General features: G+C 40.5%; 3 protein-coding genes and 4 non-coding genes across 7 annotated transcripts in view; 5 read left to right on the top strand and 2 right to left on the bottom strand.

Moving 5' to 3' along the window:
• Positions 1 to 2,490: 2,490 nt before the first annotated feature.
• rnaseh1 (ribonuclease H1) lies at positions 2,491 to 5,589 on the bottom strand. The gene is made up of 8 exons (XM_018660129.2): positions 5,064 to 5,589; positions 4,475 to 4,599; positions 4,155 to 4,334; positions 3,962 to 4,061; positions 3,817 to 3,871; positions 3,560 to 3,644; positions 3,320 to 3,444; positions 2,491 to 2,739 (listed from the first exon to the last, which is right to left on the bottom strand). The coding sequence occupies exons 1-8, from the start codon at positions 5,189 to 5,191 to the stop codon at positions 2,611 to 2,613; spliced, it is 927 nt and encodes a 308-aa protein (XP_018515645.1). The 5' UTR covers positions 5,192 to 5,589; the 3' UTR covers positions 2,491 to 2,610.
• A 280-nt stretch (positions 5,590 to 5,869) lies between these two features.
• rps7 (ribosomal protein S7) lies at positions 5,870 to 11,023 on the top strand. Its single transcript, XM_018660131.2, has 7 exons — positions 5,870 to 5,949; positions 6,650 to 6,735; positions 7,156 to 7,227; positions 7,791 to 7,934; positions 8,725 to 8,789; positions 9,953 to 10,103; positions 10,914 to 11,023. The coding sequence occupies exons 2-7, from the start codon at positions 6,661 to 6,663 to the stop codon at positions 10,989 to 10,991; spliced, it is 585 nt and encodes a 194-aa protein (XP_018515647.1). The 5' UTR covers positions 5,870 to 5,949; positions 6,650 to 6,660; the 3' UTR covers positions 10,992 to 11,023.
• Positions 7,345 to 7,563, top strand: LOC127142681 (small nucleolar RNA SNORA73 family). Its single transcript, XR_007813641.1, has one exon. It is a non-coding gene; the product is annotated as a small nucleolar RNA SNORA73 family (small nucleolar RNA).
• Positions 8,310 to 8,528, top strand: LOC127142691 (small nucleolar RNA SNORA73 family). Its single transcript, XR_007813651.1, has one exon. It is a non-coding gene; the product is annotated as a small nucleolar RNA SNORA73 family (small nucleolar RNA).
• On the top strand, positions 9,099 to 9,317 carry LOC127142692 (small nucleolar RNA SNORA73 family). The gene has a single exon (XR_007813652.1). It is a non-coding gene; the product is annotated as a small nucleolar RNA SNORA73 family (small nucleolar RNA).
• Positions 10,137 to 10,355, top strand: LOC127142690 (small nucleolar RNA SNORA73 family). Its single transcript, XR_007813650.1, has one exon. It is a non-coding gene; the product is annotated as a small nucleolar RNA SNORA73 family (small nucleolar RNA).
• Positions 11,024 to 11,213: 190 nt separating the features above from the next.
• Positions 11,214 to 25,309, bottom strand: part of cnksr3 (cnksr family member 3) — a 40,436-nt gene continuing 26,340 nt past the window's right edge. The window contains exons 11-22 of the mRNA XM_018660114.2: positions 25,096 to 25,280; positions 24,482 to 24,568; positions 23,065 to 23,368; positions 20,257 to 20,324; positions 17,242 to 17,414; positions 15,706 to 15,779; positions 15,292 to 15,363; positions 13,897 to 13,952; positions 13,449 to 13,540; positions 13,167 to 13,374; positions 12,917 to 13,089; positions 11,214 to 11,858 (exon numbers count right to left, since the gene is read on the bottom strand). Of these exons, the coding sequence (XP_018515630.1) occupies positions 11,679 to 11,858; positions 12,917 to 13,089; positions 13,167 to 13,374; positions 13,449 to 13,540; positions 13,897 to 13,952; positions 15,292 to 15,363; positions 15,706 to 15,779; positions 17,242 to 17,414; positions 20,257 to 20,324; positions 23,065 to 23,368; positions 24,482 to 24,568; positions 25,096 to 25,280 (1,672 nt within the window). The 3' untranslated portion in view covers positions 11,214 to 11,678. The remainder of the gene's footprint in view (positions 11,859 to 12,916; positions 13,090 to 13,166; positions 13,375 to 13,448; positions 13,541 to 13,896; positions 13,953 to 15,291; positions 15,364 to 15,705; positions 15,780 to 17,241; positions 17,415 to 20,256; positions 20,325 to 23,064; positions 23,369 to 24,481; positions 24,569 to 25,095; positions 25,281 to 25,309) is intronic.

The raw sequence follows: 25,309 nt of genomic DNA, 5'->3' as shown, positions 1-25,309 counted from the left end.
GGAGGAGGAGGAAGAAGGAGGAGGAGGAGTAGGGGAGCGAGAGAGGAAGGTGAGGAGGGTGAGTCTCTAATTTCTCTTTCTCTCTGTTTCCATCAGCAGAAAGAAAGCTGGAGATTATTATGATTATGAACATGTACAGTAGGTCTGAGGAAGGAGGAGTGATGGAAGAAACACTCAGCAATCAGCAATAAAATAATTTTAAAACTCTTCATCACAAGTTGAAGTCCTGCACTCAAAGCCAGAAAGTATCTTCAACAAAATGTACTTCAAGTATCAAAAGTCAAAGTACTCATTAGTACTCACAGGATTATTATTACTGATGCATTAAAATTAAAAATTTTATCTATTTTATCTAGCTATCTGTATAATTATGTCCTAAATACCTTAATTTCTTAAAGCAGGTGAATAAAAACTGTCGTAGCAGTAAGAATGTCTGTAGCTTGGAACAAGTAAGAATTAATGAAATTTGTTGTAGAAAATAGCTGATACAGTGAATTTGCATTGAAGCAGGTGGGAACATTAGCACTACACTGTATTCAAAGAAAATAATATTTAAAGACTAAATTAGACTAAATTGGCTTGTTAAGGAGATTTGTGCACTCAACCCTGCATTAAATTTTAGTATTAGATGTTTTATATGAACATTCTTGTATTTTAAGTAACTACAGCTTCCAAATAAATGGAGTAAAAACTGTAACATTCACCAATGAAATGTGGTGAAACAGAAGAAGAAAGTAGAATAAAATAAAGTTTGAAATATGTTACAAGCTGTGCTCATTAATATTTTGCTTTCAAATGCAGCTCTAAGGAGCTTTTTAGTGTTTTTAGCTCATAGTTTGGGCTTTATGTCACGTTACTGTTTTGGCTCAGCATCAGCCTTGTTTCCAGCAGCTTCAGCAGCTGTTTTCACCGAACAACATCTGGATAAAACCACTGCACACGACCTGCTCAGCATCAATCAAACAACAGACACAGTTAGAGACGAGCAGGTGAAGAAAGAGGAACATCCGGCATGTAGAGAGTCAGATATCTCCCTCAGGAGTTGGTAGAGACCAAAGCGGAGCTAAAAGAAGAGTGAATATTAAATTATTACCAATAAGGTGATAATGTTGCTCCCTAAGTTCTAGATGTGGGAACAGGCAACTGTTTGAAACTCATTCGCCCTAAAAAATTCATAAGGTCCTTTCAGTTTCCATCTTCAGCTTCTCTGAGCTCAGTCTCACCGACTCCTCTGTCTGTGCTTCTTGGGTTAATCTGCAGTTAATATACTTTTTTTTCTAGCTGAAGAAATACCACAAGTTCAGTTCAGTGGCTGCTCTGGAGCTTTCGATCACATCATGACATGAGCTTCATCAGCAGCATTTTAAAGGATTTCACAGCCATGGTTTCAGCGAAATCTTTGTCTGTACATGTATCTTTTAATTTGTTTTTAAGCCTCATCCTCCTCTTCATTTTATAATTCTGGATATTTAATTCTAGGCTGTAATGCACACTCAGGTATTATATCGAGCTCATGGATGTGATGAGCAGCTATAACAGATAAATTAGGTTTATATAAGATGTTCTTTAGGGACAAACAAGACACTCTGAGGAAATGTCACATCACCTACTGGTAAAATATTTCATTTCTGGAGATTTTTGTTCAGTTGTTTATTTGTTTATTGTTGTTTTCCAGTTTGTCTGGTGTTGTGTGATTTGGTGTGAAGTTGTGCTGGAGGAGGGATTTTATGTTGTGTGTTCATGTGCTGTGTGATTGCATCCCAAAGAGAATAACCTGTGTTTTGATGAAGCTAAAGAGGAGCTTAATAAATGAAATGAAACGTTTGCTGTGTTTCCACTGGGAGGTTTTGTTTTTATGAAATGATTCGCTCTCTCTCTCTCTCTGGCTTTAAACTGGTCAATCTGCCAAATTCAACTGTAATTTCCTTTAAAAATATTTAAAGGAAACGTAGGCATTTTACTCCTATGTTAACAAACATTAACTGAATATCTCTACACAGTGCCACACAGTTGAGGTGACTGGAGTTTCCAGATTTTCACTGTAATAAAGTTTATTTACATATAATTTAAAAACAATATTCTCAAAGCAGCGACAATGTATGAAACAATGAGTTCAAACTGATCCTTAAATAAACCCTGAATCCTTGTGTTTGACACAGAGCTCCCCCTGCTGGATGAAGCACTGTGCTACAATTAGACAAAAGAATCAATACTGAAACCAACAAATGTCAACCGTTCCTCATGGAGGTTTCCTTTCCTCCTCTCTACTACTTTAACTTCTCCTCTTTCTAATTCTGTCAATCCTCACCTCTGTCAGTGCTGCTCTTCCTCATCTGTCTCCTCTTCTCTCCTCTTCTTCACTCGCCTCCTTCCCTCCTCTGTCTTCACCTCCTCCTCTCCTACCCTCAACGGAAAATGAAGTAAAAAAAAAAGACACCTCACACTGACTGATCTTGATTTCCTGCAGCATCATTAAACACAAATCAGGTGTTCACAGTTGAAACTTAAAACTTTATTCAGACCAGAAACAAATTAAACACTGAACAGAAAAACACAGAGTTCAAACCTCTGAGTCAAAGCAGGCTGGTTGATAAACCAGAGTAAATGTGATCAGTCCTGCAGCAAATCATCATCATCCTCATCCTGCTGCTGCTGCTGTAAAGACTTCGCTGCTCCTTCTCTCGACAGTCTGTCGGCCTCCTCGTTGCCTCTGTAGCCGGCGTGACCCGGGATGTGCAGCTGGAGGAAGAGGAGGAAGAAGAGGAAGAGTGAGGAACTAGTAAAGACAAAACTTGTTTTATTCTCTTTGTCATCTCCTCTGTTTCTGTATCTCAGACTATGTGCCATGTTCTGTCTGGGAGTTAGAATAAATGAGTTTCAAACTTGAAAACAGCGTTCAGATAAACACCAAAATCATGATTATAACTTAGAAAATCATCTTATAGCGCCCCTTGTGGCCATTTTTCTGACTGTTATAAGTTTGATATGGAAGCTAACAGAGTCAGCCACCTCACAGTTTAGATTACTAGACTGCAAAACAAAACCTCTGATTAAAAAAAAAGTGCTGAAGAAATAAAACACAACAACACAAGACTGCAGAGTCACTTTTGATAGTTTTTATGAAATTTTTGCGTGTTATGAGCTCATGTGGATACTGAGGTGTGCAAAAGGCTCAAAATGTTCCTGACTGCTTTTCTCTGGGAGATTAGCTGTTAAATCCTTTGTTTTAAATTAGTAAATCAGGACTCTACCTTTTGACTCTTCTGTGTGACAGGTCTGTTAGTATATTTTTTAAATAATACTTCAGGCTGATATTTACCCAGACCACCTCCAGCTCTGAGTTCAGTCGGTCCAGCTTCACAAAATCTTCTTTGTTGACGACAGGACCTCCAGATTTCAGCCTCCAGTTGTTCAGCTTCCAGTTCTTCACCCAGCTGGTGACGCCTGCAGGAAACAAATCACAAACTTCAGACCCAAATCTTTAAGGTCAATCACCTGTTTATTTCAGTCCAGATGGAGTTACCCATGGTTCTTTTTAAATCTATTTTTTGCAACTCACCGTTGATTGTAAACTTGCTGTCTGTGTAGAGAACCAGCTTCTTGATGTTGTTCTCTTTGGCTTGTTCCAGCGCTCTGCAGGCTGCCTGGTTCATACACAGACACACAGCGAGGACAAAAACAAGACTTTAATGTCTCTAAAATCAAGAGTATCCAGTTTGAAAAAGTGTCCATTTAGACTCCACCCTTACTCATTTATCAGGTGGATGTATTGTGTCTGTCTGACTCTCTGGTGCTGAGATGTGATGAGATGTTTACCTGTAACTCCGCCCGCTGGTTGGTTTGTCTTCCCTCCAGCCGCTCTGCAACATTTCTGCAGGAAAGCGGCGACAAATGTGACAAACTGTCAGATTTATTGTGTGTCTTCAGTTCAGTTACGGTTTATAATGTGCGTGTTTCTCACAGCAGGTGGTTGTGGCCCCAGTACACTCCGATGCCAGCTCGGGCTCTGTTCTTCCCGTTGCCTGAGCAGCAGCCGTCGGTGTAAACGACCACAGCATCACCTGGACGGAGGAGGAAAAGAGCGGAGTGAAGTGACGCTCATGAAGCTGCTGGAGTTCATTATCTCATCCCCACAGACAGTCTGAACATCTTACCCATGTGCGTGAATCCATCTGTGCTCTCTGAAGACGAGCTTTCAGACTGTTTGGCTCGTTTAGGAGGCGACACCACCTCCTCCGCTGAGTGACATCTCTTCTTTCCGAGAGGGATGTACTCCAGAGGCTCCGGGCCTCTTTTAGGAAGAAGACTGAGGGCTGACTCTGTGCTCAGAGCAGCTGAAAAACCAGAAACACAAACTTTATTGTCATTTACTCAGGTCAGCCCCTCCCCCTGGACAGATGGCCTACAACATGTAGAATAAGTCAAGAGTTTTCTGGACGGATGTACAGGAAAAAAAGAAACCATTCAAGCGTACCTTTCTTCACCTCTGGAAGTGAAGCGAGTTCAACTCCTCTGACAAACGCCCAGGCATCTTTCTCTGATGCAAACTTCTTATAAGAGGCGTTTGGAAATTTGTCCACTTGGCTCTTGCATTCATCCCTGAGTAAACAGTAAAAAAAAAAAACAACCAACAGAAAAATAATAATCATTAATTCCAACAATATGAACACAAATCTTGCAAATTTCTTAAGATTAAATATCTTCATAGCCTATTTATAATCTAATCCACAAATCACACGATGTCATCCTCTGTTCAGCACCGCCCACAGTGAGTGTGTGTTTTGAAGAGGAAAGATGCAATATAATTATTAACAAGGCAGTTGATAACGTTTTGTCTTCTACGCCGAATTAAAGTTTGGGTTGTAGTGATTACACATTGCTATAAAATTGTCCTTTTCGTGGTGTTTTCTTTTAAATAAACGCAAATATTCCTTATAATGCCGAAAAACTGAATGGAGTTTGGTTTGTTACTCCTCGCATTTAAGAAAATGCACTTTCTTGGATCAGTCGGTTTAATTTTCTTACAGATAAATGTGTTCATGTTAAGCTGTGAGCAGTCTCACCATGACTTGTAGACTCCAGGTGTGTGGCCTTTCCTCACTGCGTAAAAAAACTTGCCCTTCGCCATGTCGTCGGCGGCGCTGCAGACGGTCCTGCGTACTGCTCTGAAAACACCAGTCAGTCTAAACATCACTGTCTGCCAACAAAATGCCGTAAAACGGGAGTGGCTAACATCGTGGTGCTGACTCAGACACAGTTAAAACTCACTGGTCAGAGCGCTTTTGCTGTGAAACCCGTAAAAATGTGGGAGAAACTCAGCAGCCAAAACTAGCTACTTAGCGGCTAGTTTGTGTGCTTCCTCTCAATCACTACGGTAACCCGAACGCACAAAACGTATTCCTAATAAACTTGACAACAGTCTAACCGCTCTTATACTCTTCTAAGTTCGTAATTACATGTTCATTTAAGCCCTGAAAAGCACCAAAACGAAGAAAAGACAAAGAATAATTATCGTTGAAAACAGATGCCAAGTGTTTTTATCCTGCGTAAACTCTCGCGACGTTCGAATGGTGCATTCAATACCTATCGTTTAAATAGCAATTGCAAGTTACGAAATGGGAGAAACATGTTCACGTCCACCTCCGATTTGTAATTCAGAGTTAAGGTTCAGCTAAGTTTACAGGAGCTAGCCACTATTTATTTCCGGTTTTACTAAATAACGAACTGCTACAAATATATAACACAGCTAATGTGGCTGATTTCAATAAGGCTGTTTATAAGATATAGACGCAAGGGAATAATGGCTTCTTTTCCCATTTTAATGAACGCATCATCAGTGCGGATAGCGTGGATTCTAGCAACTCTCGCGATATTAGCTTGGCTAGCTCGCATTGGATTAATTCAACTCTCGCGATGATCCGGTCTCTTCCTTGGCCGTCGTTGACAGAGGTTAGTCGTGCCATTTTCTACTGGCCTGACTTTTCTGTTCAAAAATGTGTTTTAATTTACTTAGATTGTTAAATCTACGCACCATAAAGCGCGATAAGCCCTTGATACCTTAGATTATGTGGTGTGCGGCGGCGGATGGCTGTTTTATAGCACAAAATAGACTAGTAGTAGAGTCGGTCGGGTGAATGGGATCTGGTCATAGGGAGCAGCTAGCAGGCCTAGCATGTGTTCAGACAGGAGAAGGTGGTAGACTGGAGTTACTCAGCTCTGATCAGGAGTTATTTTGTGGGAAATAAAAGTAGTTACTGCTGTTTGCCCGTAAAAACCTCTAGGTAAATGTAGTAGGGCAAAAAATGACAGCCGGCTAAGTTATTATAGCTAACAGTACCCTCATTGTAGCTAGCCTGCAGGTTGTTTGTGCCACCTGAGAGGCTAATTTCTGTCTTCTCCGACTTAAGATTTGTGTACTGTCATCTTAAAGTAATCGTTTTTGGCCCCAGCTGTTTACCGTATCATATCGCTATGGGTTAGCCCGCAGCTCTCTGTTAGCATTCAGCCGGTTTGTCTTTACCTCAGCGCGGGTCATGCTGGTTCTGAGAGGAGCTCCTCCAGGATTCATGTCAGTCCGCTGTGTCCAGAGATGTCCAGGCTGCATGACCGTGTGTTTTATCCGCTCACATGTCTTCATTTCTCTGTGCAGAGACAAAGGCCATGTTCAGTACCAGCGCCAAAATAGTGAAGCCTAATGGCGAAAAACCAGACGAGTTCGAGTCTGGGATCTCCCAGGTAAGAAGACCAGATTTCAGATCATGTTTCTTTTAAAGCTGAATGGAGTGGGGGATGTGTGATCGCATGTGGCAGAATAATTATTATTCTTTGTGTGAAGTGATGCTAAAAAAGTTAGCACCACACTAAGCATGAAGAAAGGATCTAGTTGTATTTGTTTTTTGTATGAATGAGTTCACTCACATAATTGAATCAGTTTTACATTTATACTTGGATATTTACAGATATTTCAGCCTGAATATAGTGACAGTTTTAAGTTGAATTCAGCTCGGTTACAGATATAAACTGAATAGAAACAGTGAAAATCTGAAATCCCCTCTGAGGTTTGATCAGTGCAGCTCCTGTGAATGTTTCAATGAGTTGTTCTTAAACTGTAAAAACCCTGATATTCCAGGCTGATGTTTATGTGTGTCCCTGCAGGCTCTGCTCGAGCTGGAGATGAACTCTGACCTGAAGGCTCAGCTGAGAGAGCTGAACATCACTGCAGCAAAGGTACGAGCTCTTCCCTCTTCACATATCACATCTGACAGTTGTTAAACAGTTCAGGATCGTCTTGGTTCTGGGTTCAAGCTGTTTTCTGTTTGATAAAGTTGAAGTTATGAATCAAATCCGACGTGGACATCCAGCGAGTTGCTCTCCTGGCTCTGTCCTGGTGGCGTATGGGAGCGTAGCTCTGAGCTGAGACGTACAGTCCCGTTCCACATCGTCGGACACAAAGCTCAGTCCCCGGCCTCCGGCTGGTGAGGACGGGCGTCCTGCATATTCCTACATCTTCCCAGAGTCCTTATGGGGCCGTTACTGGGGAGCTAAACCATGCAGTGCACATTGTTTCACACGAAATTTAGCCCACACTGTGTATGTTTGTAAATCCTGAAATCCACCTAACTTTCTTCACTTGTTTACCAGGCAGTTATGAATTAAAGACTCTTGATTAATGGTTAATTTCTTGCAGAGAGGATTGTCTCAACCAGAGTAATAATCCTGGTGCTGGTTCATGAGAAGTAAGCGATGTGTTTTTCTTGGTGAAATGAAGTTTCTTTTGTTTCTGTCTGTAGGAAATTGAAGTTGGTGGCAGCAGGAAAGCCATCATCATCTTTGTTCCCGTTCCTCAGCTGAAGTCCTTCCAGAAGATTCAGGTGCGTCTGGTGAGGGAGCTGGAGAAGAAGTTCAGCGGAAAGCACGTGGTCTTCATTGCACAGGTGAGGAGGATGATGATTGTCAGGTGGATTCTGTCCTGAACTCTTGTGCCACATTTGTCTGAAGGCTGCAGGGTCATGGAGATTCTGTCCAACAGTCCACATGTTGTTAAGGAGCAGCTGAAGACTGTTTTTGGCAGGACTTCTGTTTTACACATGTTTTGACCAAAGTTGGAAGAAAAACTCCATTTTTTAAAAATTCCGTTTCTCTGACTTCCTGGGAACCAACTGGATTTTTACAAATGTGTCGTCACTGGGTTTTTAAAAAGAAGTTTCTGTTTCTCTGACAAGTTACGAGCTGTGTGGAACAGATTCTTTTAAAGCAGACGAGGGAGTAGATGTGAAATCAGCTTGTTTTTATGTCTCGTCTGTTTTTATCCGACGTGGACATCCAGCGAGTTGCTCTCCTGGCTCTGTCCTGGTGGCGTATGGGAGCGTAGCTCTGAGCTGAGACGTACAGTCCCGTTCCACGTCGTCGGAGACAAAGCTCAGTCCCCGGCCTCCGGCTGGTGAGGACGGGCGTCCTGCATATTCCTACATCTTCCCAGAGTCCTTATGGGGCCGTTACTGGGGAGCTAAACCATGCAGTGCACAGTCTTAAACTTCAGGGTTTGACTGATGTTCGGTTTTGGGTTTTTGGATTCTTTCATGTGTCTTCCACCCAGAATATCAGTCCAACCCTGATTCATCTACTTTAATAATGTGTTTTGAGTTTAGAACTGTCATTAGTCTCCTGTATAAATGTCTGTGAGGCCTGATTAGAGACTAATCAGAGGATGTTGTTGACTTTCAGAGGAGAATTCTGCCCAAACCCACCAGGAAAAGCCGCACAAAGAATAAGCAGAAGCGTCCCAGGAGGTGAGTAGAGATTCTCAGTTGAATGTAACACCGACTGACGGAGACCCAGAGATTCAGATTAACATCACGGGAAACTGAGACGAGCTGCAAATCCTCACATTTAACAAGCTGTTCCCAGAGAATATGTCATGTTCATTGATAGATATTTAGTCAGAAAAGGGATTTAATTTTCATTAGAGCTTGTTACTGTGAAGTTTTTGAGCATTTTAATATTCAGAACAAGGTTTCTTCATTTTAAAAGTGATGATTTCTTGTTTCTGGCCCTGAAACTGATAGTCAGACCGCTGGAGTTACAAACCCAGTTTTTATCCGACGTGGACATCCAGCGAGTTGCTCTCCTGGCTCTGTCCTGGTGGCGTATGGGAGCGTAGCTCTGAGCTGAGACGTACAGTCCCGTTCCACGCCGTCGGAGACAAAGCTCAGTCCCCGGCCTCCGGCTGGTGAGGACGGGCGTCCTGCATATTCCTACATCTTCCCAGAGTCCTTATGGGGCCGTTACTGGGGAGCTAAACCATGCAGTGCACAGTCTTAACACAGGATTTAACATGAGCTGCAAACAGATGTGTTTTTATATTTACAGTCACATAGAGTTTATTATATTCCAGATCGATCGGTTTATGAAATGTCTGAAAACTAAGAAATGCTCACTGCTGTTTCCTAAACCCTAAAGCGATGTCTTCATATGACTTGTTTTATCTGACCAACAGTCCAAAATCTGTATTTACAGCTGCAATGATAAGCCAATTGATTAATTAGCTGACAAATTTCATAACTGATTAATCATTTAAGTCAAATCATTAAGCTTCTCAGGTTGCAGCTTCAGATGTGAGAATTTGCTGCTGTTCTTCATCGTACATTATAGAAAATGACATCTCTTTGAGTTGCGGACTGTTGTTTGAACAAAAGACGTCTCTGATGTTCTATTGACAAAGATAAATGCAAAAATAATCATCAGATGAATTGATGATGAGAATAATTGTTTGTTTCAGCCTTAATTTAATTTGCAGTTTTATGAAATATAGAAAAGAAACCTTGAGCACGATGAATCATCGAGACAGTTACCAATTTATATGTGAGTTATTGATTAGTTGACTTATCTGTTATGTGAACAGAGCGGAGACCGGTGTTCAGTATTAATGTGATTTCTTTGCTTCGTCCTCCAGCCGTACTCTGACTGCAGTCCATGACGCCATCTTGGAGGACCTGGTTTTCCCCAGCGAGATCGTGGGTAAGAGGATCAGAGTCAAACTGGACAGCAGCAGGCTCATCAAGGTTCATCTGGACAAGGCGCAGCAGAACAACGTCGAACACAAAGTAAGTGCAGATCGTAAACGAGTGTGTTTTTATCCGACGTGGACATCCAGCGAGTTGCTCTCCTGGCTCTGTCCTGGTGGCGTATGGGAGCGTAGCTCTGAGCTGAGACGTACAGTCCCGTTCCACATCGTCGGAGACAAAGCTCAGTCCCCGGCCTCCGGCTGGTGAGGACGGGCGTCCTGCATATTCCTACATCTTCCCAGAGTCCTTATGGGGCCGTTACTGGGGAGCTAAACCATGCAGTGCACAGTCTTAAACTTCAGGGTTTTTACACATCCTGTTGTTTGTTGTTATGTTTTGCTGCAGTGATTTTAAATAAAGATAAAAATGTCCTTTTGTCCTTTAACAGTTGAATGCACCAGTTTTAGTTCTGTGTCAGCCTGAGGATTTAAACCACACAGAGCATGAACATGTTGTAGACGTGGTGCAGCTGGAGTTTGACCGATGTCTGCTTGAGTTTTACTTGAGCTGATTGTCAGGAAGTAAAGAGAAATGTTCTGTTATTTGTAGGTTTGAATTCGTGCTGACATCAGTGCATCACCTGAAAAATAATCAGTGAATTATCATTTATGAAGCAGAAAACTTTAAAGTGGTTGGCTTTCATGTTTTTATTCCCAAGTGGACTTTTAAATAAGAAAGTTAAGTAAAGCTTAACTTGTCAAGTGTTTTTAATTTAGTCTCCTGCAGACAAACTGTGAAAATCAAGAGTGATGAGTAGAAATGTTTTAACCTTTGACCTGGCCGAACCCTGGTTTTACTGATAAATATCTTCACATCAAACTAACATGTTTGTTTCTCGTCGTCTTTCAGGTGGAGACCTTCTCTGGTGTCTACAAGAAGCTCACAGGCAAAGATGTCGTGTTTGAATTCCCAGAATTCCAGCTGTAAATGCAGATGACAAAATAAATTTGTTTACTGTCGTCGTTGTTGTTTGGTGTTTCTCTTCTTCCTGTGAAGGAAACTTGACAGAAAATTATCTCAAACAGGCTGATTTATCTAAACATATGAAGATTCTTTGTGTTTAAATTAAGTTTAAACATTTAGTTTAACTTTAAATATTCTAATATTTTGTGACTGTGTGTTGATAGGAAAGAGAAGCGACAAAGTGTGTACATGTCATTTAAGCTACATAAGCATTTACTGCAGAAAACATCCTATACAAAAATATAATATATTAATCTGATTAAACAAACGTCAGGTTGCAGATCAGCTCATTGTTTTTCTCCCTCCACTCTCCCACCGCCAGGGGGAGAATAAGACCGTTCATATGACACTAACATAAAGAAACCTCATTAAAGGTTCTCTCAGGTAACATCAAACATTTCGTCTTTGCTTTAAAGCTGCGTCTTTCTCCACAGTGTCTGAATCTGAAGTTGTAGTGTGGATGTTTCACACACAGTAAACATGGATTTGATCATTTGCAGCTTAAAGGATGTGTAGACATGCAGGTTAAAACTGGGCTGAACCCTGTGTTTCTGTTGGCAGGTAACTGCTCTCAGCTCCAGATTCCTCCAGAATAATTTGTCCATTTTTATCCAGTTTCAGTGTAAAACTGGTGAAATGTTCTGAGTCTGTTCATGAACCTGTCAGCTCCTCAGGAGGGCCCAGCTCTGTGGCGCCCCCTGCTGCCTGGTCTTGTTGGCCGATGTCCTGCAGCAGGATGAGGTTAGAGAGTCTCCACTCCCTGTACGCCGGCGCCGTGAGCGTCGGGTCGGTCAGGATCTGATCCACCGTCCTCAGCTCTGACTCCTTCGCCTGAAGGAGGAGAAGTGGTTTGAGTTTATGTGACTGAGAGTTGCAGAGAGGAAACAAAGTTCATGACGGACGTTAAGTTTTTCCATCCAGACTGATAAAACAGCAGTGGATACAGTAGGTTTATGGTTTAGGTTTTAAAAGAGGGAAGCTGTGAATTGCTGTTTTAAAATATTGAAAGTGAAAGGTCTGAAGTAAAAGTAACATGACACATTTGTCTACACTTTTTGCATGTTTACATGTTAATAAATACAGTTTAAACCCTTAAAAACAACAGAAAATTACAGTAAATTAGACATTTGCCACGTTCTGCTGCGTCTACATCTAAAGAGAAATTAAAAATAATAAAACAGTATAAACTAATTAGACCGGGCAACACTGGGACCTGTTTTCATTCCCTGACCTCTATGACCTGGAGCAGGTGAGGGAAGCTGGCAGGTTGGCTGGATGTTTCTACTGAAGATCGTCAGGATCTGCAAAGAGTTTCTCTCCCAGGTGGATTGAAGAGATGTATTTCTACATCTGTAGTTACTCCCGACAGTTATATTCAGTGAATATGAACCGTTTACTGAGACAACTTTTTTTTGGTTTTATTTTGTGCGCTTGGAATTTCTCTGTGCAAAAAAATAAAAAGCCTATTGAAGCATTTCTGATTATTTTCCCTGAGATTTACTGTAAAGCAGCAGAATCCCTGCAACTGTTGCAACCAAATAAATAAATAAATAATTCAAACACAATAGAGGCACATATTTTAATGCCATCTATTGTTAGTGGTTTCTTACTTTTCTTATCCCTGACTTGTGACCATTTGAAAAGTTCATGTTTTACAACACTGCATCATATTACATACAAGTGCCGAAAAATTAATCTCGTTATAGAGTTTGAGTACATGTACTTAGTAAAATAAGATTTGATTTTATTGATCCCCAGGTGAGGAAGTTTGGGTTTTAATAGCCACAGAAAGTGACAGTGGAAGAAGATAAAAATATAATAACAACAAAACAACAAATGAAGAGCAAAAACAACATCATCTGCTGATCCACTCAAACGTTCAGACTGACCTTTAACGTGCTGCTGAGGATCCTGAGCAGGTGCAGCTTCTCGTTGACTCTGTCGTTCTTGCAGCGTCTGATGAACGACGCTCTGAAGTCCTTCTGACAGGACTGACCGATCGGAGACAGGCTGGCTGCCTTCAGGTGGTTGTACAGACTTTCCATCTCATCAAGAGGCGACTCTGGAAACAGGAATAAAAAGAGGTCAGAGACTTGCAGCAGCAGTTTTTGGTAACCAGGTGTGGATCCAGGTGTTTACCATTGACGGCTTCTTTTTCTTTCTCCCCGACGTGGATCTGAGGGAGGGAGGCTGCTCCGCTGGTTCTGTCCGGTCTGGGGAGGTCCAGCCAGAACAGGCGCTCGCTGCCGTCTGAGACCACTCTTCTTCTTCTGTTTCTACTCAAAGTCCCACCCTCCAAGGTGCTTCTCCTCGTGCTCTCAGTGGGAACTGTAGAGAGAGGGATCGTCTGAGAGGACGACAGAGGGGTTTAGAGACTGTGTGGAGGGTTTGAGTTAAAGACTTTCACACTTTATTACTCACATTTTCAGACTCTGTCGTTTCCTGTTCAGAGTCCTGAGAACAAGGAGACACACAATCGTCACCTTCCTGATCACTGCCCTCGCTGTAGCACTCTGCAGAAAGAAAGAAAGAGTGAGAAGAAGATACAGGAAGGAGGAGTCATTTACACAAAGAAAGGAGAAAGACTGAAGGATAGGAAGAAAGGAAGAAGGAAAGAAAGATGTAAACAAGGATAATTGGTAGAAAGATAAAAAGGGGAAATACTGGAAGAAGACAAGGAAAATGATGAAAGAAAGACGGGAAAATGGGAAGAGAGAACCACAGGAAGCATGAAAGAGAGAAAAATAGGAACGATAAGGAATGTTTGAATGTTAACATGCATTTTTCTGTCTTGCCAATTTGCATTTTCTTTTATTTCTGTGTGTTAAACTGAAGCTACATCCTCCAGGTTTATCACTGAGTCTCTGACCTTCAGTGTTGATCACTTCACACAACTTGGCAGCTTCGGACAGTTTACTGATCCACCTGTTAACATGAACACAGCTTTAACACAACATTTAACACAATGTACAACAATGACTCATCAGTTTCTTTAAAAAAAGAAAACAAGAAGTTGACAGAAAACAAGATTTTAAAATAGATTTAGTTCCTCTTCCTCTGATTAATTCTCAAAGGTCTCAACAACTATCATAAATATCATTAATGTTGATGCAGATGCTCATGGTTCCCAGAGGATGAACCTGAATGATTCTGGGGGTCCCCTGACTTTACCTCTAACGCCACTGTCTCAACAAACTCCATTTTCAGCTCCATTAATGAACTCCCACACTTAGAAAGAAGGAACCCTGAGAAGTTCCACTTCTCAGCACTTCTCTGAACCGTAGCTGCACTTCTCTGTTTCTTGTTCTTATAGAGGCTGAATGGACTTTTTGGACATAAAGCGTCTCCTAAATTAATGTTGACTCAGCATCAGATGCAGTCGGTGAGACTTAGATAACATCCATCTCTGACAAAACCAGAGCAAAAATGAGATGGAAACAATGATTTTTCTAATATGACTGAATAAAACATGTGGGTGTGTGATAAAAGATACCAGTGAGACAATGCAATCCATTCTGAGTGACAGATTAATGAGTTTAAAGGTTCATAAAGACGCTAAAACTCTGCACAACAGCCTTAATGATACTGATGATAATACTCATAGACAGGACAACTCTGCCAAGTCATTGAGGGACCGCTCTGTGGGATTTACTGACATCTAGTGGCGAGGTTGCAGATTACAACCAACCAAACATCCCTCTCCCTCATTCCTCCCTGTAGGAGAACCTACGGTGGCCTTCAGGCGACTTAAAAAGGCGACAGGCCTTCTCTAGAGCTTTGGTTTGTCCATTCTAGGCTACTGTAGAAACACGGCAGTTTAACACACCCTGCAGGAAAAGTTGAACCTGGTTCAAGTCTGTTTGAACTTGGTTTAGCAGAGATAATGGCAATAATAGCATGTTAGCATTTGCTAATTAGAAGTAAACACAAAGTACAATTCATCCTCAGGGGGACATGAACTTTGGAACCAAACGTCATGTTGATCCATCAAATTAGTTGTTGAGTTGTTTCACTTAAAACAACAAATGTCAACCTCAAGGTGGCGTTAGAAGAAAGGTTAGAGGATCACCAAAGTCAGTAGGGTACATCCTCTGAGGAACATGACTATTCATAGAAAATTTAATGACAATTCGATAGTTGTTGAGATATTTCAGTCTGGACCAAATATCGTCAGGGCCATGCATCTGAGTAATGACAACTGCATGTACTACCATGTCTCTTTGATAAAAATCCTTACAGTGATAAAATATTATAAAATACTCACTTATTCATCTCTATGAAGCTCTCTGCAGCAATAAAAATGGTCACAACCAGTGGGTGAGTGGCTGTAATGGCACTGAAACAACACAAACACAAGAAATGTAGCATAAAAACAAGGGCTGAATGGGCATTGACTTCACTGATGGGGGCAGTTTATTGGATCAGTACAAGCTCTTCCTGTTCCCAGAATGTCAACCTTTTATTTACTTCAAGTTGAGTAAAAACACAAATATGAGCAGTATGTTGGTGCAGCTTTACACTCAGAGTGCAGGTGGCATTAGCTGCAGATGTTTGACCACAGGCAGCTGAGTAAGACCGTCTGTGGTTTCTGATGTTTTTTTTTCCTTTCCCCATATCGGCTGTCGCATAATGTTTTAACAGTAACACAGAGAGGGAGTGGAAAAAAAACATGTCGTACTGTTTCTTTCTGCACTGTTTGGCCTGTTCGATGGTGAATCCAGACAAGTTGATGAATCCCTCTGCTTTCACAGCCTGCACAGAAGAGAAATTAACCTCAGAGACTCTGTTATCAAACAGTTTGATGCAGTGAAATGTGCAGAAAATCACACATCTCTTCCTCTGTGTGTTTACTCAACATGAATGTCAGGTTCCTGTGTGATCTGTGAAGACTCGGCAGCTACTGTCACAGGATGTATTCTCGCGTGTTTGTCGACACATTGGACTCTAGACTGCTTATGTTCGGCTGTTTGGTCTGAAGTGTGACCTTGTTTCTTTTTCACTGAGCTGTAACTTTATTTAACTTTAATTTAATCTAGATCAGGATCAGTTTTTGATCTGAGAGCAGAAAATATACAGTCAGATTTAACAAAGTTAAAGCATGCTCATGACAAGTAACACTTAACTTTAACCCTAGCTATACTGTGCACTGACAATTTGGTTTAATTACATTGAAGTCCAGAGTTGTGACCAACAACCAAGGAGTTGACATGACACGTCAAGTTGTTTTAGTTATTTTTAAAACATAAATCCCAGCTTCTCAAATGCTTTCCTTTGTCATACCTGACAATAAACTTGGGATCTGAACTGTTGGTCAAACAAAACAAGACATCTAAAGACATTTGAACAGATATTTTCACTGTCTTTAAAAGACAAAACATAAAATCATTTACTCAAAAAAAAAAACAACAACCGGCAGATGAATCAATTGTTAGTTGCAGCCTTAATTACGTTATGCAAAATGTTTACTATGTTCAGTTAGCATTAGCATTGGCAATAACAGAAAGTTATTCTGTCCTCTGGGAACCATGAATGGTGGTCAAAGGTGGTCAAGAATCATGAAATACTTCACATATATCATGAGTGTTAGAAACTACCTTGGGCCTGGATGTGACCTGACCAGGAACAACACACTTCCAGTCAGAGTGACCTGGTAGGAGTGGAGCTAACTGACCAGCACCAAAATAAGGAAAATAGTGAGCTGACTGAACTAAGACGGGATAAGAGGGGAAAGGGGGTTTAGACATGTGTTCCCATGCAGAATGTTTTAAAGGTTAGATCACGTCTCGGTGGGAGGTCAGACAGCTGGGGACACTGAATCCAGTGTCCAGGTCATAATGATCAGGGGGAAAACCTGCGTGAATTGGATGACACTCAGTCTCTTGTCGTCGTTTACAACACAAAGACAGAAGGAAATCCACCACAATAAACAGCAAAGTCTCTAGGATTCATCCTCTGGGAACCATGAATGTGAAAATTTCAACAATTTAATGAACAAAATAATGTTTTTTAATCCAGACCAAAGTGGTGGACAATGGTTTAAAAACAATCAATGTGCTTCAAAGATATATGGTCATATCATTTAGGCTTAATTTACCAATACCAATCTCATAGTCACACTTAATACAGCACAAGATTTTTCTGATTATATCGCAGAAACCTGTTGAGTCATGAGTCTGAACTTGAGTTGCTGAGAGTAAACGTGTTATGAGCCTACCATCTTGTCAGTGTACCAGTACAAAGAGCTCTTCTTCAGGACAAACCAGTACTTCTTCCATTTGCTAATGAGGAAGCTGCGACCCTCCTTCCTGCGGTGAAGCCAGCCCTCACAGTCCACCACGCCTAGATCTTTGACCGAGACACGTCGCCGACTCATGGCTGCAGTCAACCCTAGAGAGAGGAAATAACAGCTTCAGATCAAACTGTTAAGAATAACTTAATTAAATCTGAATACACAGACATGATAGACACAGTTTTAGATTCTGTGCGATTTACACTTCCTGGGGACAGCAATATCTTCTATGTCCATTGTAAATAAACAGCCAGAATCCAGTGAGAAAAAAGACACCTTATAACTACAGAACTTACCTAAGAATCCTCACGTTTTAACTTTACTTCAGTATCAAAGTAATCCAGTGATAGTTGTCTGTATATTAATGAGTGCACTGCAGACAGGAAATGCTGCTACCTAATTTAAATGGCATCAGTTTGCCAAAGTGTTAACATTTAAGCCTTTTGTTTTGATGTTTTATGGGTGTGACACAACATTTTTGTATAGAGGGTTTGAGAATGCTGGACCTGCCGCGAGTTAGCTTAGCCTCAGTTTAACAACAACACCTGCGAGTTTTCAGTTGAATATCTTTGCACAGTGGTGGTAAATGCACATTCATCTCCCTTTGGTTTTCTGTTTGTGTGTTTTGGTGTTTGTGGATGATTGTAAATATGGCTGTGGCCTTGATTCATCAGGCCACAATGTCACATGGTCCAACGGTGTCCTGGAAACCTTTATATTCTTGGTGTAATCCCAACGATAGCCAGTCTAGATCTTTTGACCTTTTTTGCCAATAAACCTGTTCAGACTGAAATCTCAAGTCTGTCTTCGTTCACACGTACGTACAGATGAGAAAACAATCTGAGGTCAGTTTCACAGAGATACTTACAACTGTCTGTGGTTTTAGGCCAGTTTTATTTGTGCTCTTAGATTAGTCTAAAGCAAGTTAAGACAATTACACAAGAATAAAGTCACATCGGTGACACCTGCACTGGGTTGTACCACCTGTTGAAAGCGTTGTCCATTCAAAAGCTGTAACCTACATATGTCAGCAGTTACTGTAGCATCACATGCTGTACTGTGACCTTAAAAAGTAATGCCTTTAGGAGGCCAAATGGTAAATGATAAAATGTACCACTTTGTTTTATTCATGAACTCCTGTAGAAATCTGTTACGAATGAGTGTGAAAGACATAACGGTGGTGATGATAGTCCAGATATAGAGCTGTGCAATGACATCTATCTGTAGCCTTACTCTTAGTTAAGTCACAGTCAATGTCCTTCTGAAACCGACCCGACCACAAGGTCCATTTAGCAGCTTTTCTGGAGCTTTCAATCATACTTGGCCTTTAAGCTGATGTGGTTGAGAAGTCCTAAAATTATCCACTGCAAATGAGCAAACTCCACCTACAGGCGACAATGATGTGACACGATCAAGAACTCCAGAGCAGCTGCTAAATGGACCTTTATGTCACGTTGATGAGTTTTTTATTTTTCTTTAATGAACAATGCACATCTTTACATGCATTTATACAAAATAAAACACTAAAATCTTCTTAGTCACCTGTAGTCATGCCTAGCTGTGTAGATAGTTTTGGTTTTACTGCATTTAATTAAAGTTACTCTTGATGATCCACAGGCCTAACACAGCATTTCTTCTGTAGAAAGTACATTTGACACTTGATTTGAGAATCAACACCTAAAAAAACCTATGCAAGGTCTTACCTGCAGCCTGGACGTCTACCAGTTTAATGCCTTCTCAGCAGACTGACGCTCAGCAGAGGAGGAACTAGAGCTCGTCAGTATGGACTGTGAGAATTTATAAAACAACCCAGACACAAACCACAAAGTCAAAATCACACTCGCACGCGCAGACTGACGCCACAATCGACCCCCACGGCATCCTTCCTGTTTCACATGTTTTTTAATGATCTTTCTGCTCTCGTCTGTTTCTCAGAGACTCTCTTCTCAGAAACTTCCTCTTTGTCTTGTAGAAAATAAACCATCTCTGCAGCTGAAGTTGTTCAAACAACAGGTTTTTTGGTAGAAGTTTGTTTTTTTTGTTATTGTGCAGAGTGGTGCTGTTGCAGAGGAGACTGTGGGCAGTGGTTGTTTGTTTGACCCAACACAACCTGACAACATGACACCTATAAAATTAAGCTTTTGAAAATCACATTTACTGTCATCTACCATGCAGTAAAAAGTGTTTCTGCATGCAGGTTTGAATCAGACATAATGTGAACTGAAACACAAAGAAAGAAAAGGTAGAACAGGTTTGACTGGCAATGTGTGAGTTTAAGGTTTAAGGGTTTAAGTCTGAGAAACCGTGTCGTCTTGGCTGTATGCTTCAGGTCATTGATGTGGTGAAGGGTGAACTGTTGCCTTCAGTCTTTAGCGCTCTGGAGCAGGTTTTCTTCAAGGACCTCCCTGTATTTGGCTGCATTCATCTTTTGCTAAGTTATGACCCTGTCATAACTTCCACCCCTCAAAACGAGCTCAGTCAAGTTCCAGCCACATCCTGGATGATTAAGGCTAACAGGAAGCACCTTATCAGAAACCACACCAAAGGGTCAGAATACTTTTGTAAATAAAAGCACGTTTTCACTTTTCACTTGTGGCAGTTTTATCAATTCAAAATAAAATCTACAACTCAAAAGATTGTGCAAAAACTGAAGGGGTCTGAATATTTTCTGAAGGTATTGCTTGATACAACTACTAATGTTGAGATTTTTTAAGAACTCAAGTGTAGTACTGACATTCTCCACTTGATGGGGCACTGTGTTAACATTTTAACTGTAAAATGGCTATTGTACTTTGTGATTCTCTTGACAGTTTGGATGTATTTTCTGTGTATTAACAGTTTAATAATTGCCTATTTATGTTTATTATGTAGTTACTGTGCGTTATAAGCCAAATAACACTACACAACACTATGGCAACTCCAGGTCCTGGAGGAACTTACTTGCTCCCGAGCTTTCCACCATGTCACAGTCTTCATCAGGAGATGGTGTTTGCTCAGTTGTCATTAAACTGTTAAGATTTGAACATAATATAGATGAAGATTGTCTCATTAATATGGACTTCTAAATATTTTTGTGCCTCACAGGTTCATCTTACAACCAAAAGATACTGGAATACGCTGGAAAGTTGAAAGTTAGAAGATTTCAAAACAAACTGCACTTTATTTTTTCATACTTTCATACTAGACAAGTTAGAAAACATCACAGAGGCATCATACTGTGGAATAATTCAGATTTAAACATGAAGAATGAAAGCAGTTTAAACAAAGTGACTCTTAAAAATACTTAACAGGACAAAACACATTCTGATTATTTTACATGTAGTTTGACAAAATGACCCTGAACAATAAACAAGTGAATTTACACCTTTAAAGTGAGACTATGTAACTTTAACTGAACAGCGACCCCTGTGGCCAAAATTGGTAAATACAGGATGAAGTACATTTACTCTAGTAAGCACAACTTTGAGGCACTTTGCTTGTGTGTTTCCATTTTTGGCTACTTTATTTTTGTACTTAAAATATTGCAGTTTTACTTTACTCCACTACTTATCTGATAAATTTAGTTAGTTATGATTCAGATTAATAATACAAGATATAATGTGCAAATAAATCATGTTTTAGGTTAAGATAAAACACTTTATTGACCTCAGAAGGGACACAAGTAATCCAGCAGAATATAGTCATTGAAGTATATTAAGTGTATTTTGATGCCAATACATTTGTACTTTCATTTTCATTTTGAATGCATTACTTTTACCAATGATTAAATCAACTTTTTATTTTAAAGATGAATAATTTTGGATTTCTTCTTTAAAAAGTTATGTAGTCTCACTTTAAACAGAAATGTTGGGCTCAAAAATCTGAGCTCTTATTTCCACATTTAATAAAAATACGAGGTCGCCTCTGTGATATTTACAGTTTCTGTTACTCTCTGATAATGTTTTGTACAAGCTTCATAGCTCTTGCATAATGTTTTGTTAGTATAAAGGCACCTAACATGAACCAGAAACACTTAACAAAAGTAAAAAGGAGCTTCTTGGATTGTAAACATCAGAGGATCCAAGACGTTTCCCTGAGGAACTCCATCAGGATTTTTCATGATAGAAACCTCAAACACAGGAGTTCTTCAAAGACCCTTTAGAGGAACCACTGATGTTCTTTAGAGTGCAGTAAGACACACCTGAAATACTTAAGATCATTTAAGTTTTACCTGAAATTTTAAGCAGCTTCCAGCAGACCTGCCTCAAAGTATCTGCAGACGACTGTCGAACGACGACAGCGACGGTTTTCAGAACGAACTGAAATGTGAGATTTAAATGGATTAATTTAAGGTAAAACATCTAAAAGGACATTATGGCATTTATGTTTTTTCTTTATGTATTTTTACAGGAAGATAATAATATAGTTTTATTCTATTATAACCTTAACACTTTTTTAAAATATATGTTAAGTCTTAAAGAAGTTGGTTAACATTTTATTAATGTGCCATGTTCCCTTTGACTGTTAAAGCACTTTGTTAGTGCATTTTTGAAATGATTAATTATCTCTCTTAAAAGAAAGATCATTACTGTTGTAACAGGACAGTGTCAAGCCTCAGAAATATTTAACAGTGTCAAGCTCTTGTGTATCTTTTTCTTACCTTCTCATGATTTGATGTACTCACTCTTTTCTCAGATAAATGACTGAAGTTCAGTCAGCAGTATTTACAAATAGTTTTGTCCAGACAAACAAAAAGTCTGGACTCAAGAGGCACTAATGGCTCCTGAGATAAAGAGGAAAAGGTGATGTTTAGAAATGCTTCATCATTTTTAAACTAGAAATACACTTGAGTTTGATTTTTTTGCTCTTTGAATCAGATTTTGAATCAAAATCTGTTGAAAACAAAAACCAGCTTCATTTTCAGCAGATTCAGGCAGTCATAAACAAAAAAGGAAAACTATCTCCTCTATTTACAAAGTGTTTTTCCTTGAGTTTGAGGTCCTGTGTGGAAGCTCAGCAGGTCCAACATTTAAAAATGTGTTAACAGATTCCTAATTGTCAAACATTAGATACTGGTTCAAATTCAGATCTGGTACAAATATTTTCATATGTCTTTGATGCAGCTGTTACAGATATAAATACAGCTGAGTTGTCTAAATACTTTCATGAAATGTCCAAAGTCTCTCCAGGTTTTCAAAGTCCGTACAAGATGTTGAGGTTTCAGCAGCTAAATTCACGTCTTTTTAAGTGTTTTTTAGGCTTAAAGAAGAGGTATGTTCCTGATTGCTTGTCCTGATAAATCTGAGCCAATCACACTCGTTTTCCAGCTCCAGTAACTGACACAGACATTCAGATCCACTGAACTGTCCCGTCATGTCTTGAACTAGATACTCAGCTGGATCACAAACTGGAGAGAGTCACTTTATCTAATGCTTATTAGTTTAATTTTCCATCTTTTTAATAGAAAATGAAAAAAGGTGAAATTTCTATTCCTATTTAAATGGAAAAATTTAACTAATAACCATTGAACAGACTGTGTCGAGTTTTTGACCTCCTCCATTGTAACATCTTTGATTCATTCCAGACGTTGTTTTTCTGTTAATTATTTCACTTTCTTTCTGAGCTGAGTTGACAGCTGCTGAATTGACATCTTATACATTTCAAAACCTTTTTCTGGGAGATGCCAGGTTGAGAAAACACATCCTCCTGTAGGAACCAGATGAGGAGAATTCATCTGTAATAAAATTTAAACTATGTTTTTGCCTCCGTCAGTGGCTGAGCAGCCTGAGACGAGCCAGCCAGCCGCCGAGCAGCGACGTCGACTGCTTTGTCACGGCCTGAGGAGACGAAGCAGCAGCGGGGGTGGAGGAGGCAGGCTTTTTAGATGCTGCTTCCTGGTAAGGGATGGTGGCGCTGTTGTGCAGGTCGGCATTGATGAAGCACTGGCTGCCTCTGATGTGGTCGACGCCACGAATAGACGGGTGTCCTCGGTACGGCAGAGGGAAACACGGCTCCTCCTCTGTGATGGTGCTGATCCCCTCGTTACTGAGATATCGGTGAAGGATGTTCTGCCCTGTTCAGGAGACGAGAGGCGTTATCAGTCTGCAACTGGAACAATGTTTTAAATGTCCTGGTCCAGCTATTCTTTATGTGTCACTTCTGAAGCCTCAGTCTGAAGCTGAATTTATATTTGACATGGTATTAAATTGATCAGTATCTCAGGGTTTGATTGATTTCAGCACCAGACAGATGTATCATTGATCAGACAGCAGAACAGCTGCCTCCTGATTCGCCCTGCAGTCACTATGCTTGTGTTGTTTTATTCACTGTGCTACAGAAGGTTTGTAGAGGCGATGACTGAAAAGCAACAGATAACTGAGAGTTTTCCAAAACTTTATTAATGTCATCGGCTCTGAACAGTCTCGACTTGTAGGAGAAACCATGAGCAGTCCAAACTGACCAATCACAGTTCTCTACTGTAAAATCCCTGAAAGTATAACTAAAAATCCCCCTTTAGTCTTTGATCCAGAAACAAGGAAACCAGATTCAGATGAAAAGGTGAAATGCTGCAGGTTAAAGTAGAGTTCCTCTTGAAACAAGAAGTGAGATAATCAGAATTTATTTTCTTTTTTGTTTCAAAGGTTTTCTTGTTTGCAGAAACACGTCACTCAGTTTAAAGAACATGTGACTTCATTAAAGAAACAAAGGTTTTTTATTTATGTTAGTACTAAAAAAATAAGTAACTTTGCCCGACATCTTGTGTAAAAGCTGCTCACAGGTTCTTACACCAGTGCGTCAAATGAATTCTATTGTTAGACTCAGTTAAAGCGTCAGTGGAAAACAGTCCACCTCTTAATGTGTCTTTAACTGTTCTGGCTTGAAAATCCCTTAACAGCCTGTTATCTTTAACAGGACAAACTGCAAATACACACACACACTCAGATCCACTCAGTTTGTTCCTCAAGGTGAAGTGCTGTAAGACGAGGACTGAAATCAGCTTCGTCGATGCAGCTTCAGCTCTCAGAGTTAATGATCGACAAGGTAAAAATTCAAAGCACGCAGCTCGCCTCGCCGCCGTTTATCCTCGGCTGTTAATGAGCCAGACAGACGGCGACCTGTTGCCGATAACACGCTGATTACCGGCGCTGAGGCTGCGTCTGGTTCGGCCCGGACAGGTGGAGCTTACCTTTCCTTCCCTTGGCTCCGGGCCTGGAGTGCGTGTCCGACACGCCCGAAAACGCCTCCACCGGCATGGAGACAGGTCGAGGTTTACCTGCAAACAGACAAAACTAACAGTTAAAACCTGCAGGTGGATGTAAATTAATAAAACATTTCATTTTGTTTTTGTGTCTTTACATTCATACATTTGTTTGTAACTCATGATACATCTGCTCCTGCTATTCTCCACAGCTGCAGCAGCCACAGGGACCAACAGAGGTTATGATAAAGTTATGTTTACCATAAAAGCACGAGAGTGGCATCAATCTCCTCATATAACTCGCAACAAGAAGCAGAGTTTCTCAACCTTGACATGCAGACACAGGTCACAGAATCTTTTTAATATTTGTATCATTTATTTTTAATCAAAAATAAGTTTGTACTGCATCAGTCTTTCAGTATAATCCATAGAGCTCATGCTGTGCTCTAGTTTAGGACAGAAATTAACAGAAATTAAAGGCCCTGCAGTCAAATTCACACACAAAAAGAAAGCACAAACAATCATTTTAGTCAAATTATCAGACTCCAAAAAACAGGTTAACGTCAGTGTGTGTGTGTGTGTGTGTGTGTGTGTGCACTCACAGCGCGTGGATGAGCGCTGCCGAAGGCGGACAGAGATTGGCTGGGTGGGTTCAGGCGCGGGGCTGACGACGGACGTCCTGTTGTCGTCTGCAACAGTGTAGCGTCGCCGCACATCCGAGTCCAGACACGAGTTCGGAGACTTCGGCCTGAGCTTCACGCTCTGAGACACGTTCATGTTCCCGTCTCTGCAGAGGAGGAGAAGGATCAATACGAC

Source organism: Lates calcarifer, linkage group LG7_1, assembly GCF_001640805.2.
Source record: "Lates calcarifer isolate ASB-BC8 linkage group LG7_1, TLL_Latcal_v3, whole genome shotgun sequence".
NCBI classification, from domain to species: domain Eukaryota; kingdom Metazoa; phylum Chordata; class Actinopteri; family Centropomidae; genus Lates; species Lates calcarifer.
This window is presented reverse-complemented; position numbering and strand designations above follow the sequence as displayed.

Excerpts from the sequence above, each read along its gene's own strand:
- rnaseh1 (XM_018660129.2), bottom strand. The coding sequence starts at position 5,191 with ATGTTTAGACTGACTGGTGTTTTCAGAGCAGTACGCAGGACCGTCTGC. Across the intron at positions 3,872-3,961 it reads TGGGGCCACAACCACCTGCT|AAATGTTGCAGAGCGGCTGG; the intron begins GTGAGAAACACG and ends GCTTTCCTGCAG. Across the intron at positions 2,740-3,319 it reads CAGAGCTGGAGGTGGTCTGG|CTGCACATCCCGGGTCACGC; the intron begins GTAAATATCAGC and ends CTCTTCCTCCAG.
- rps7 (XM_018660131.2), top strand. The coding sequence starts at position 6,661 with ATGTTCAGTACCAGCGCCAAAATAGTGAAGCCTAATGGCGAAAAACCA. Across the intron at positions 6,736-7,155 it reads TCGAGTCTGGGATCTCCCAG|GCTCTGCTCGAGCTGGAGAT; the intron begins GTAAGAAGACCA and ends GTGTCCCTGCAG. Across the intron at positions 7,935-8,724 it reads ACGTGGTCTTCATTGCACAG|AGGAGAATTCTGCCCAAACC; the intron begins GTGAGGAGGATG and ends GTTGACTTTCAG.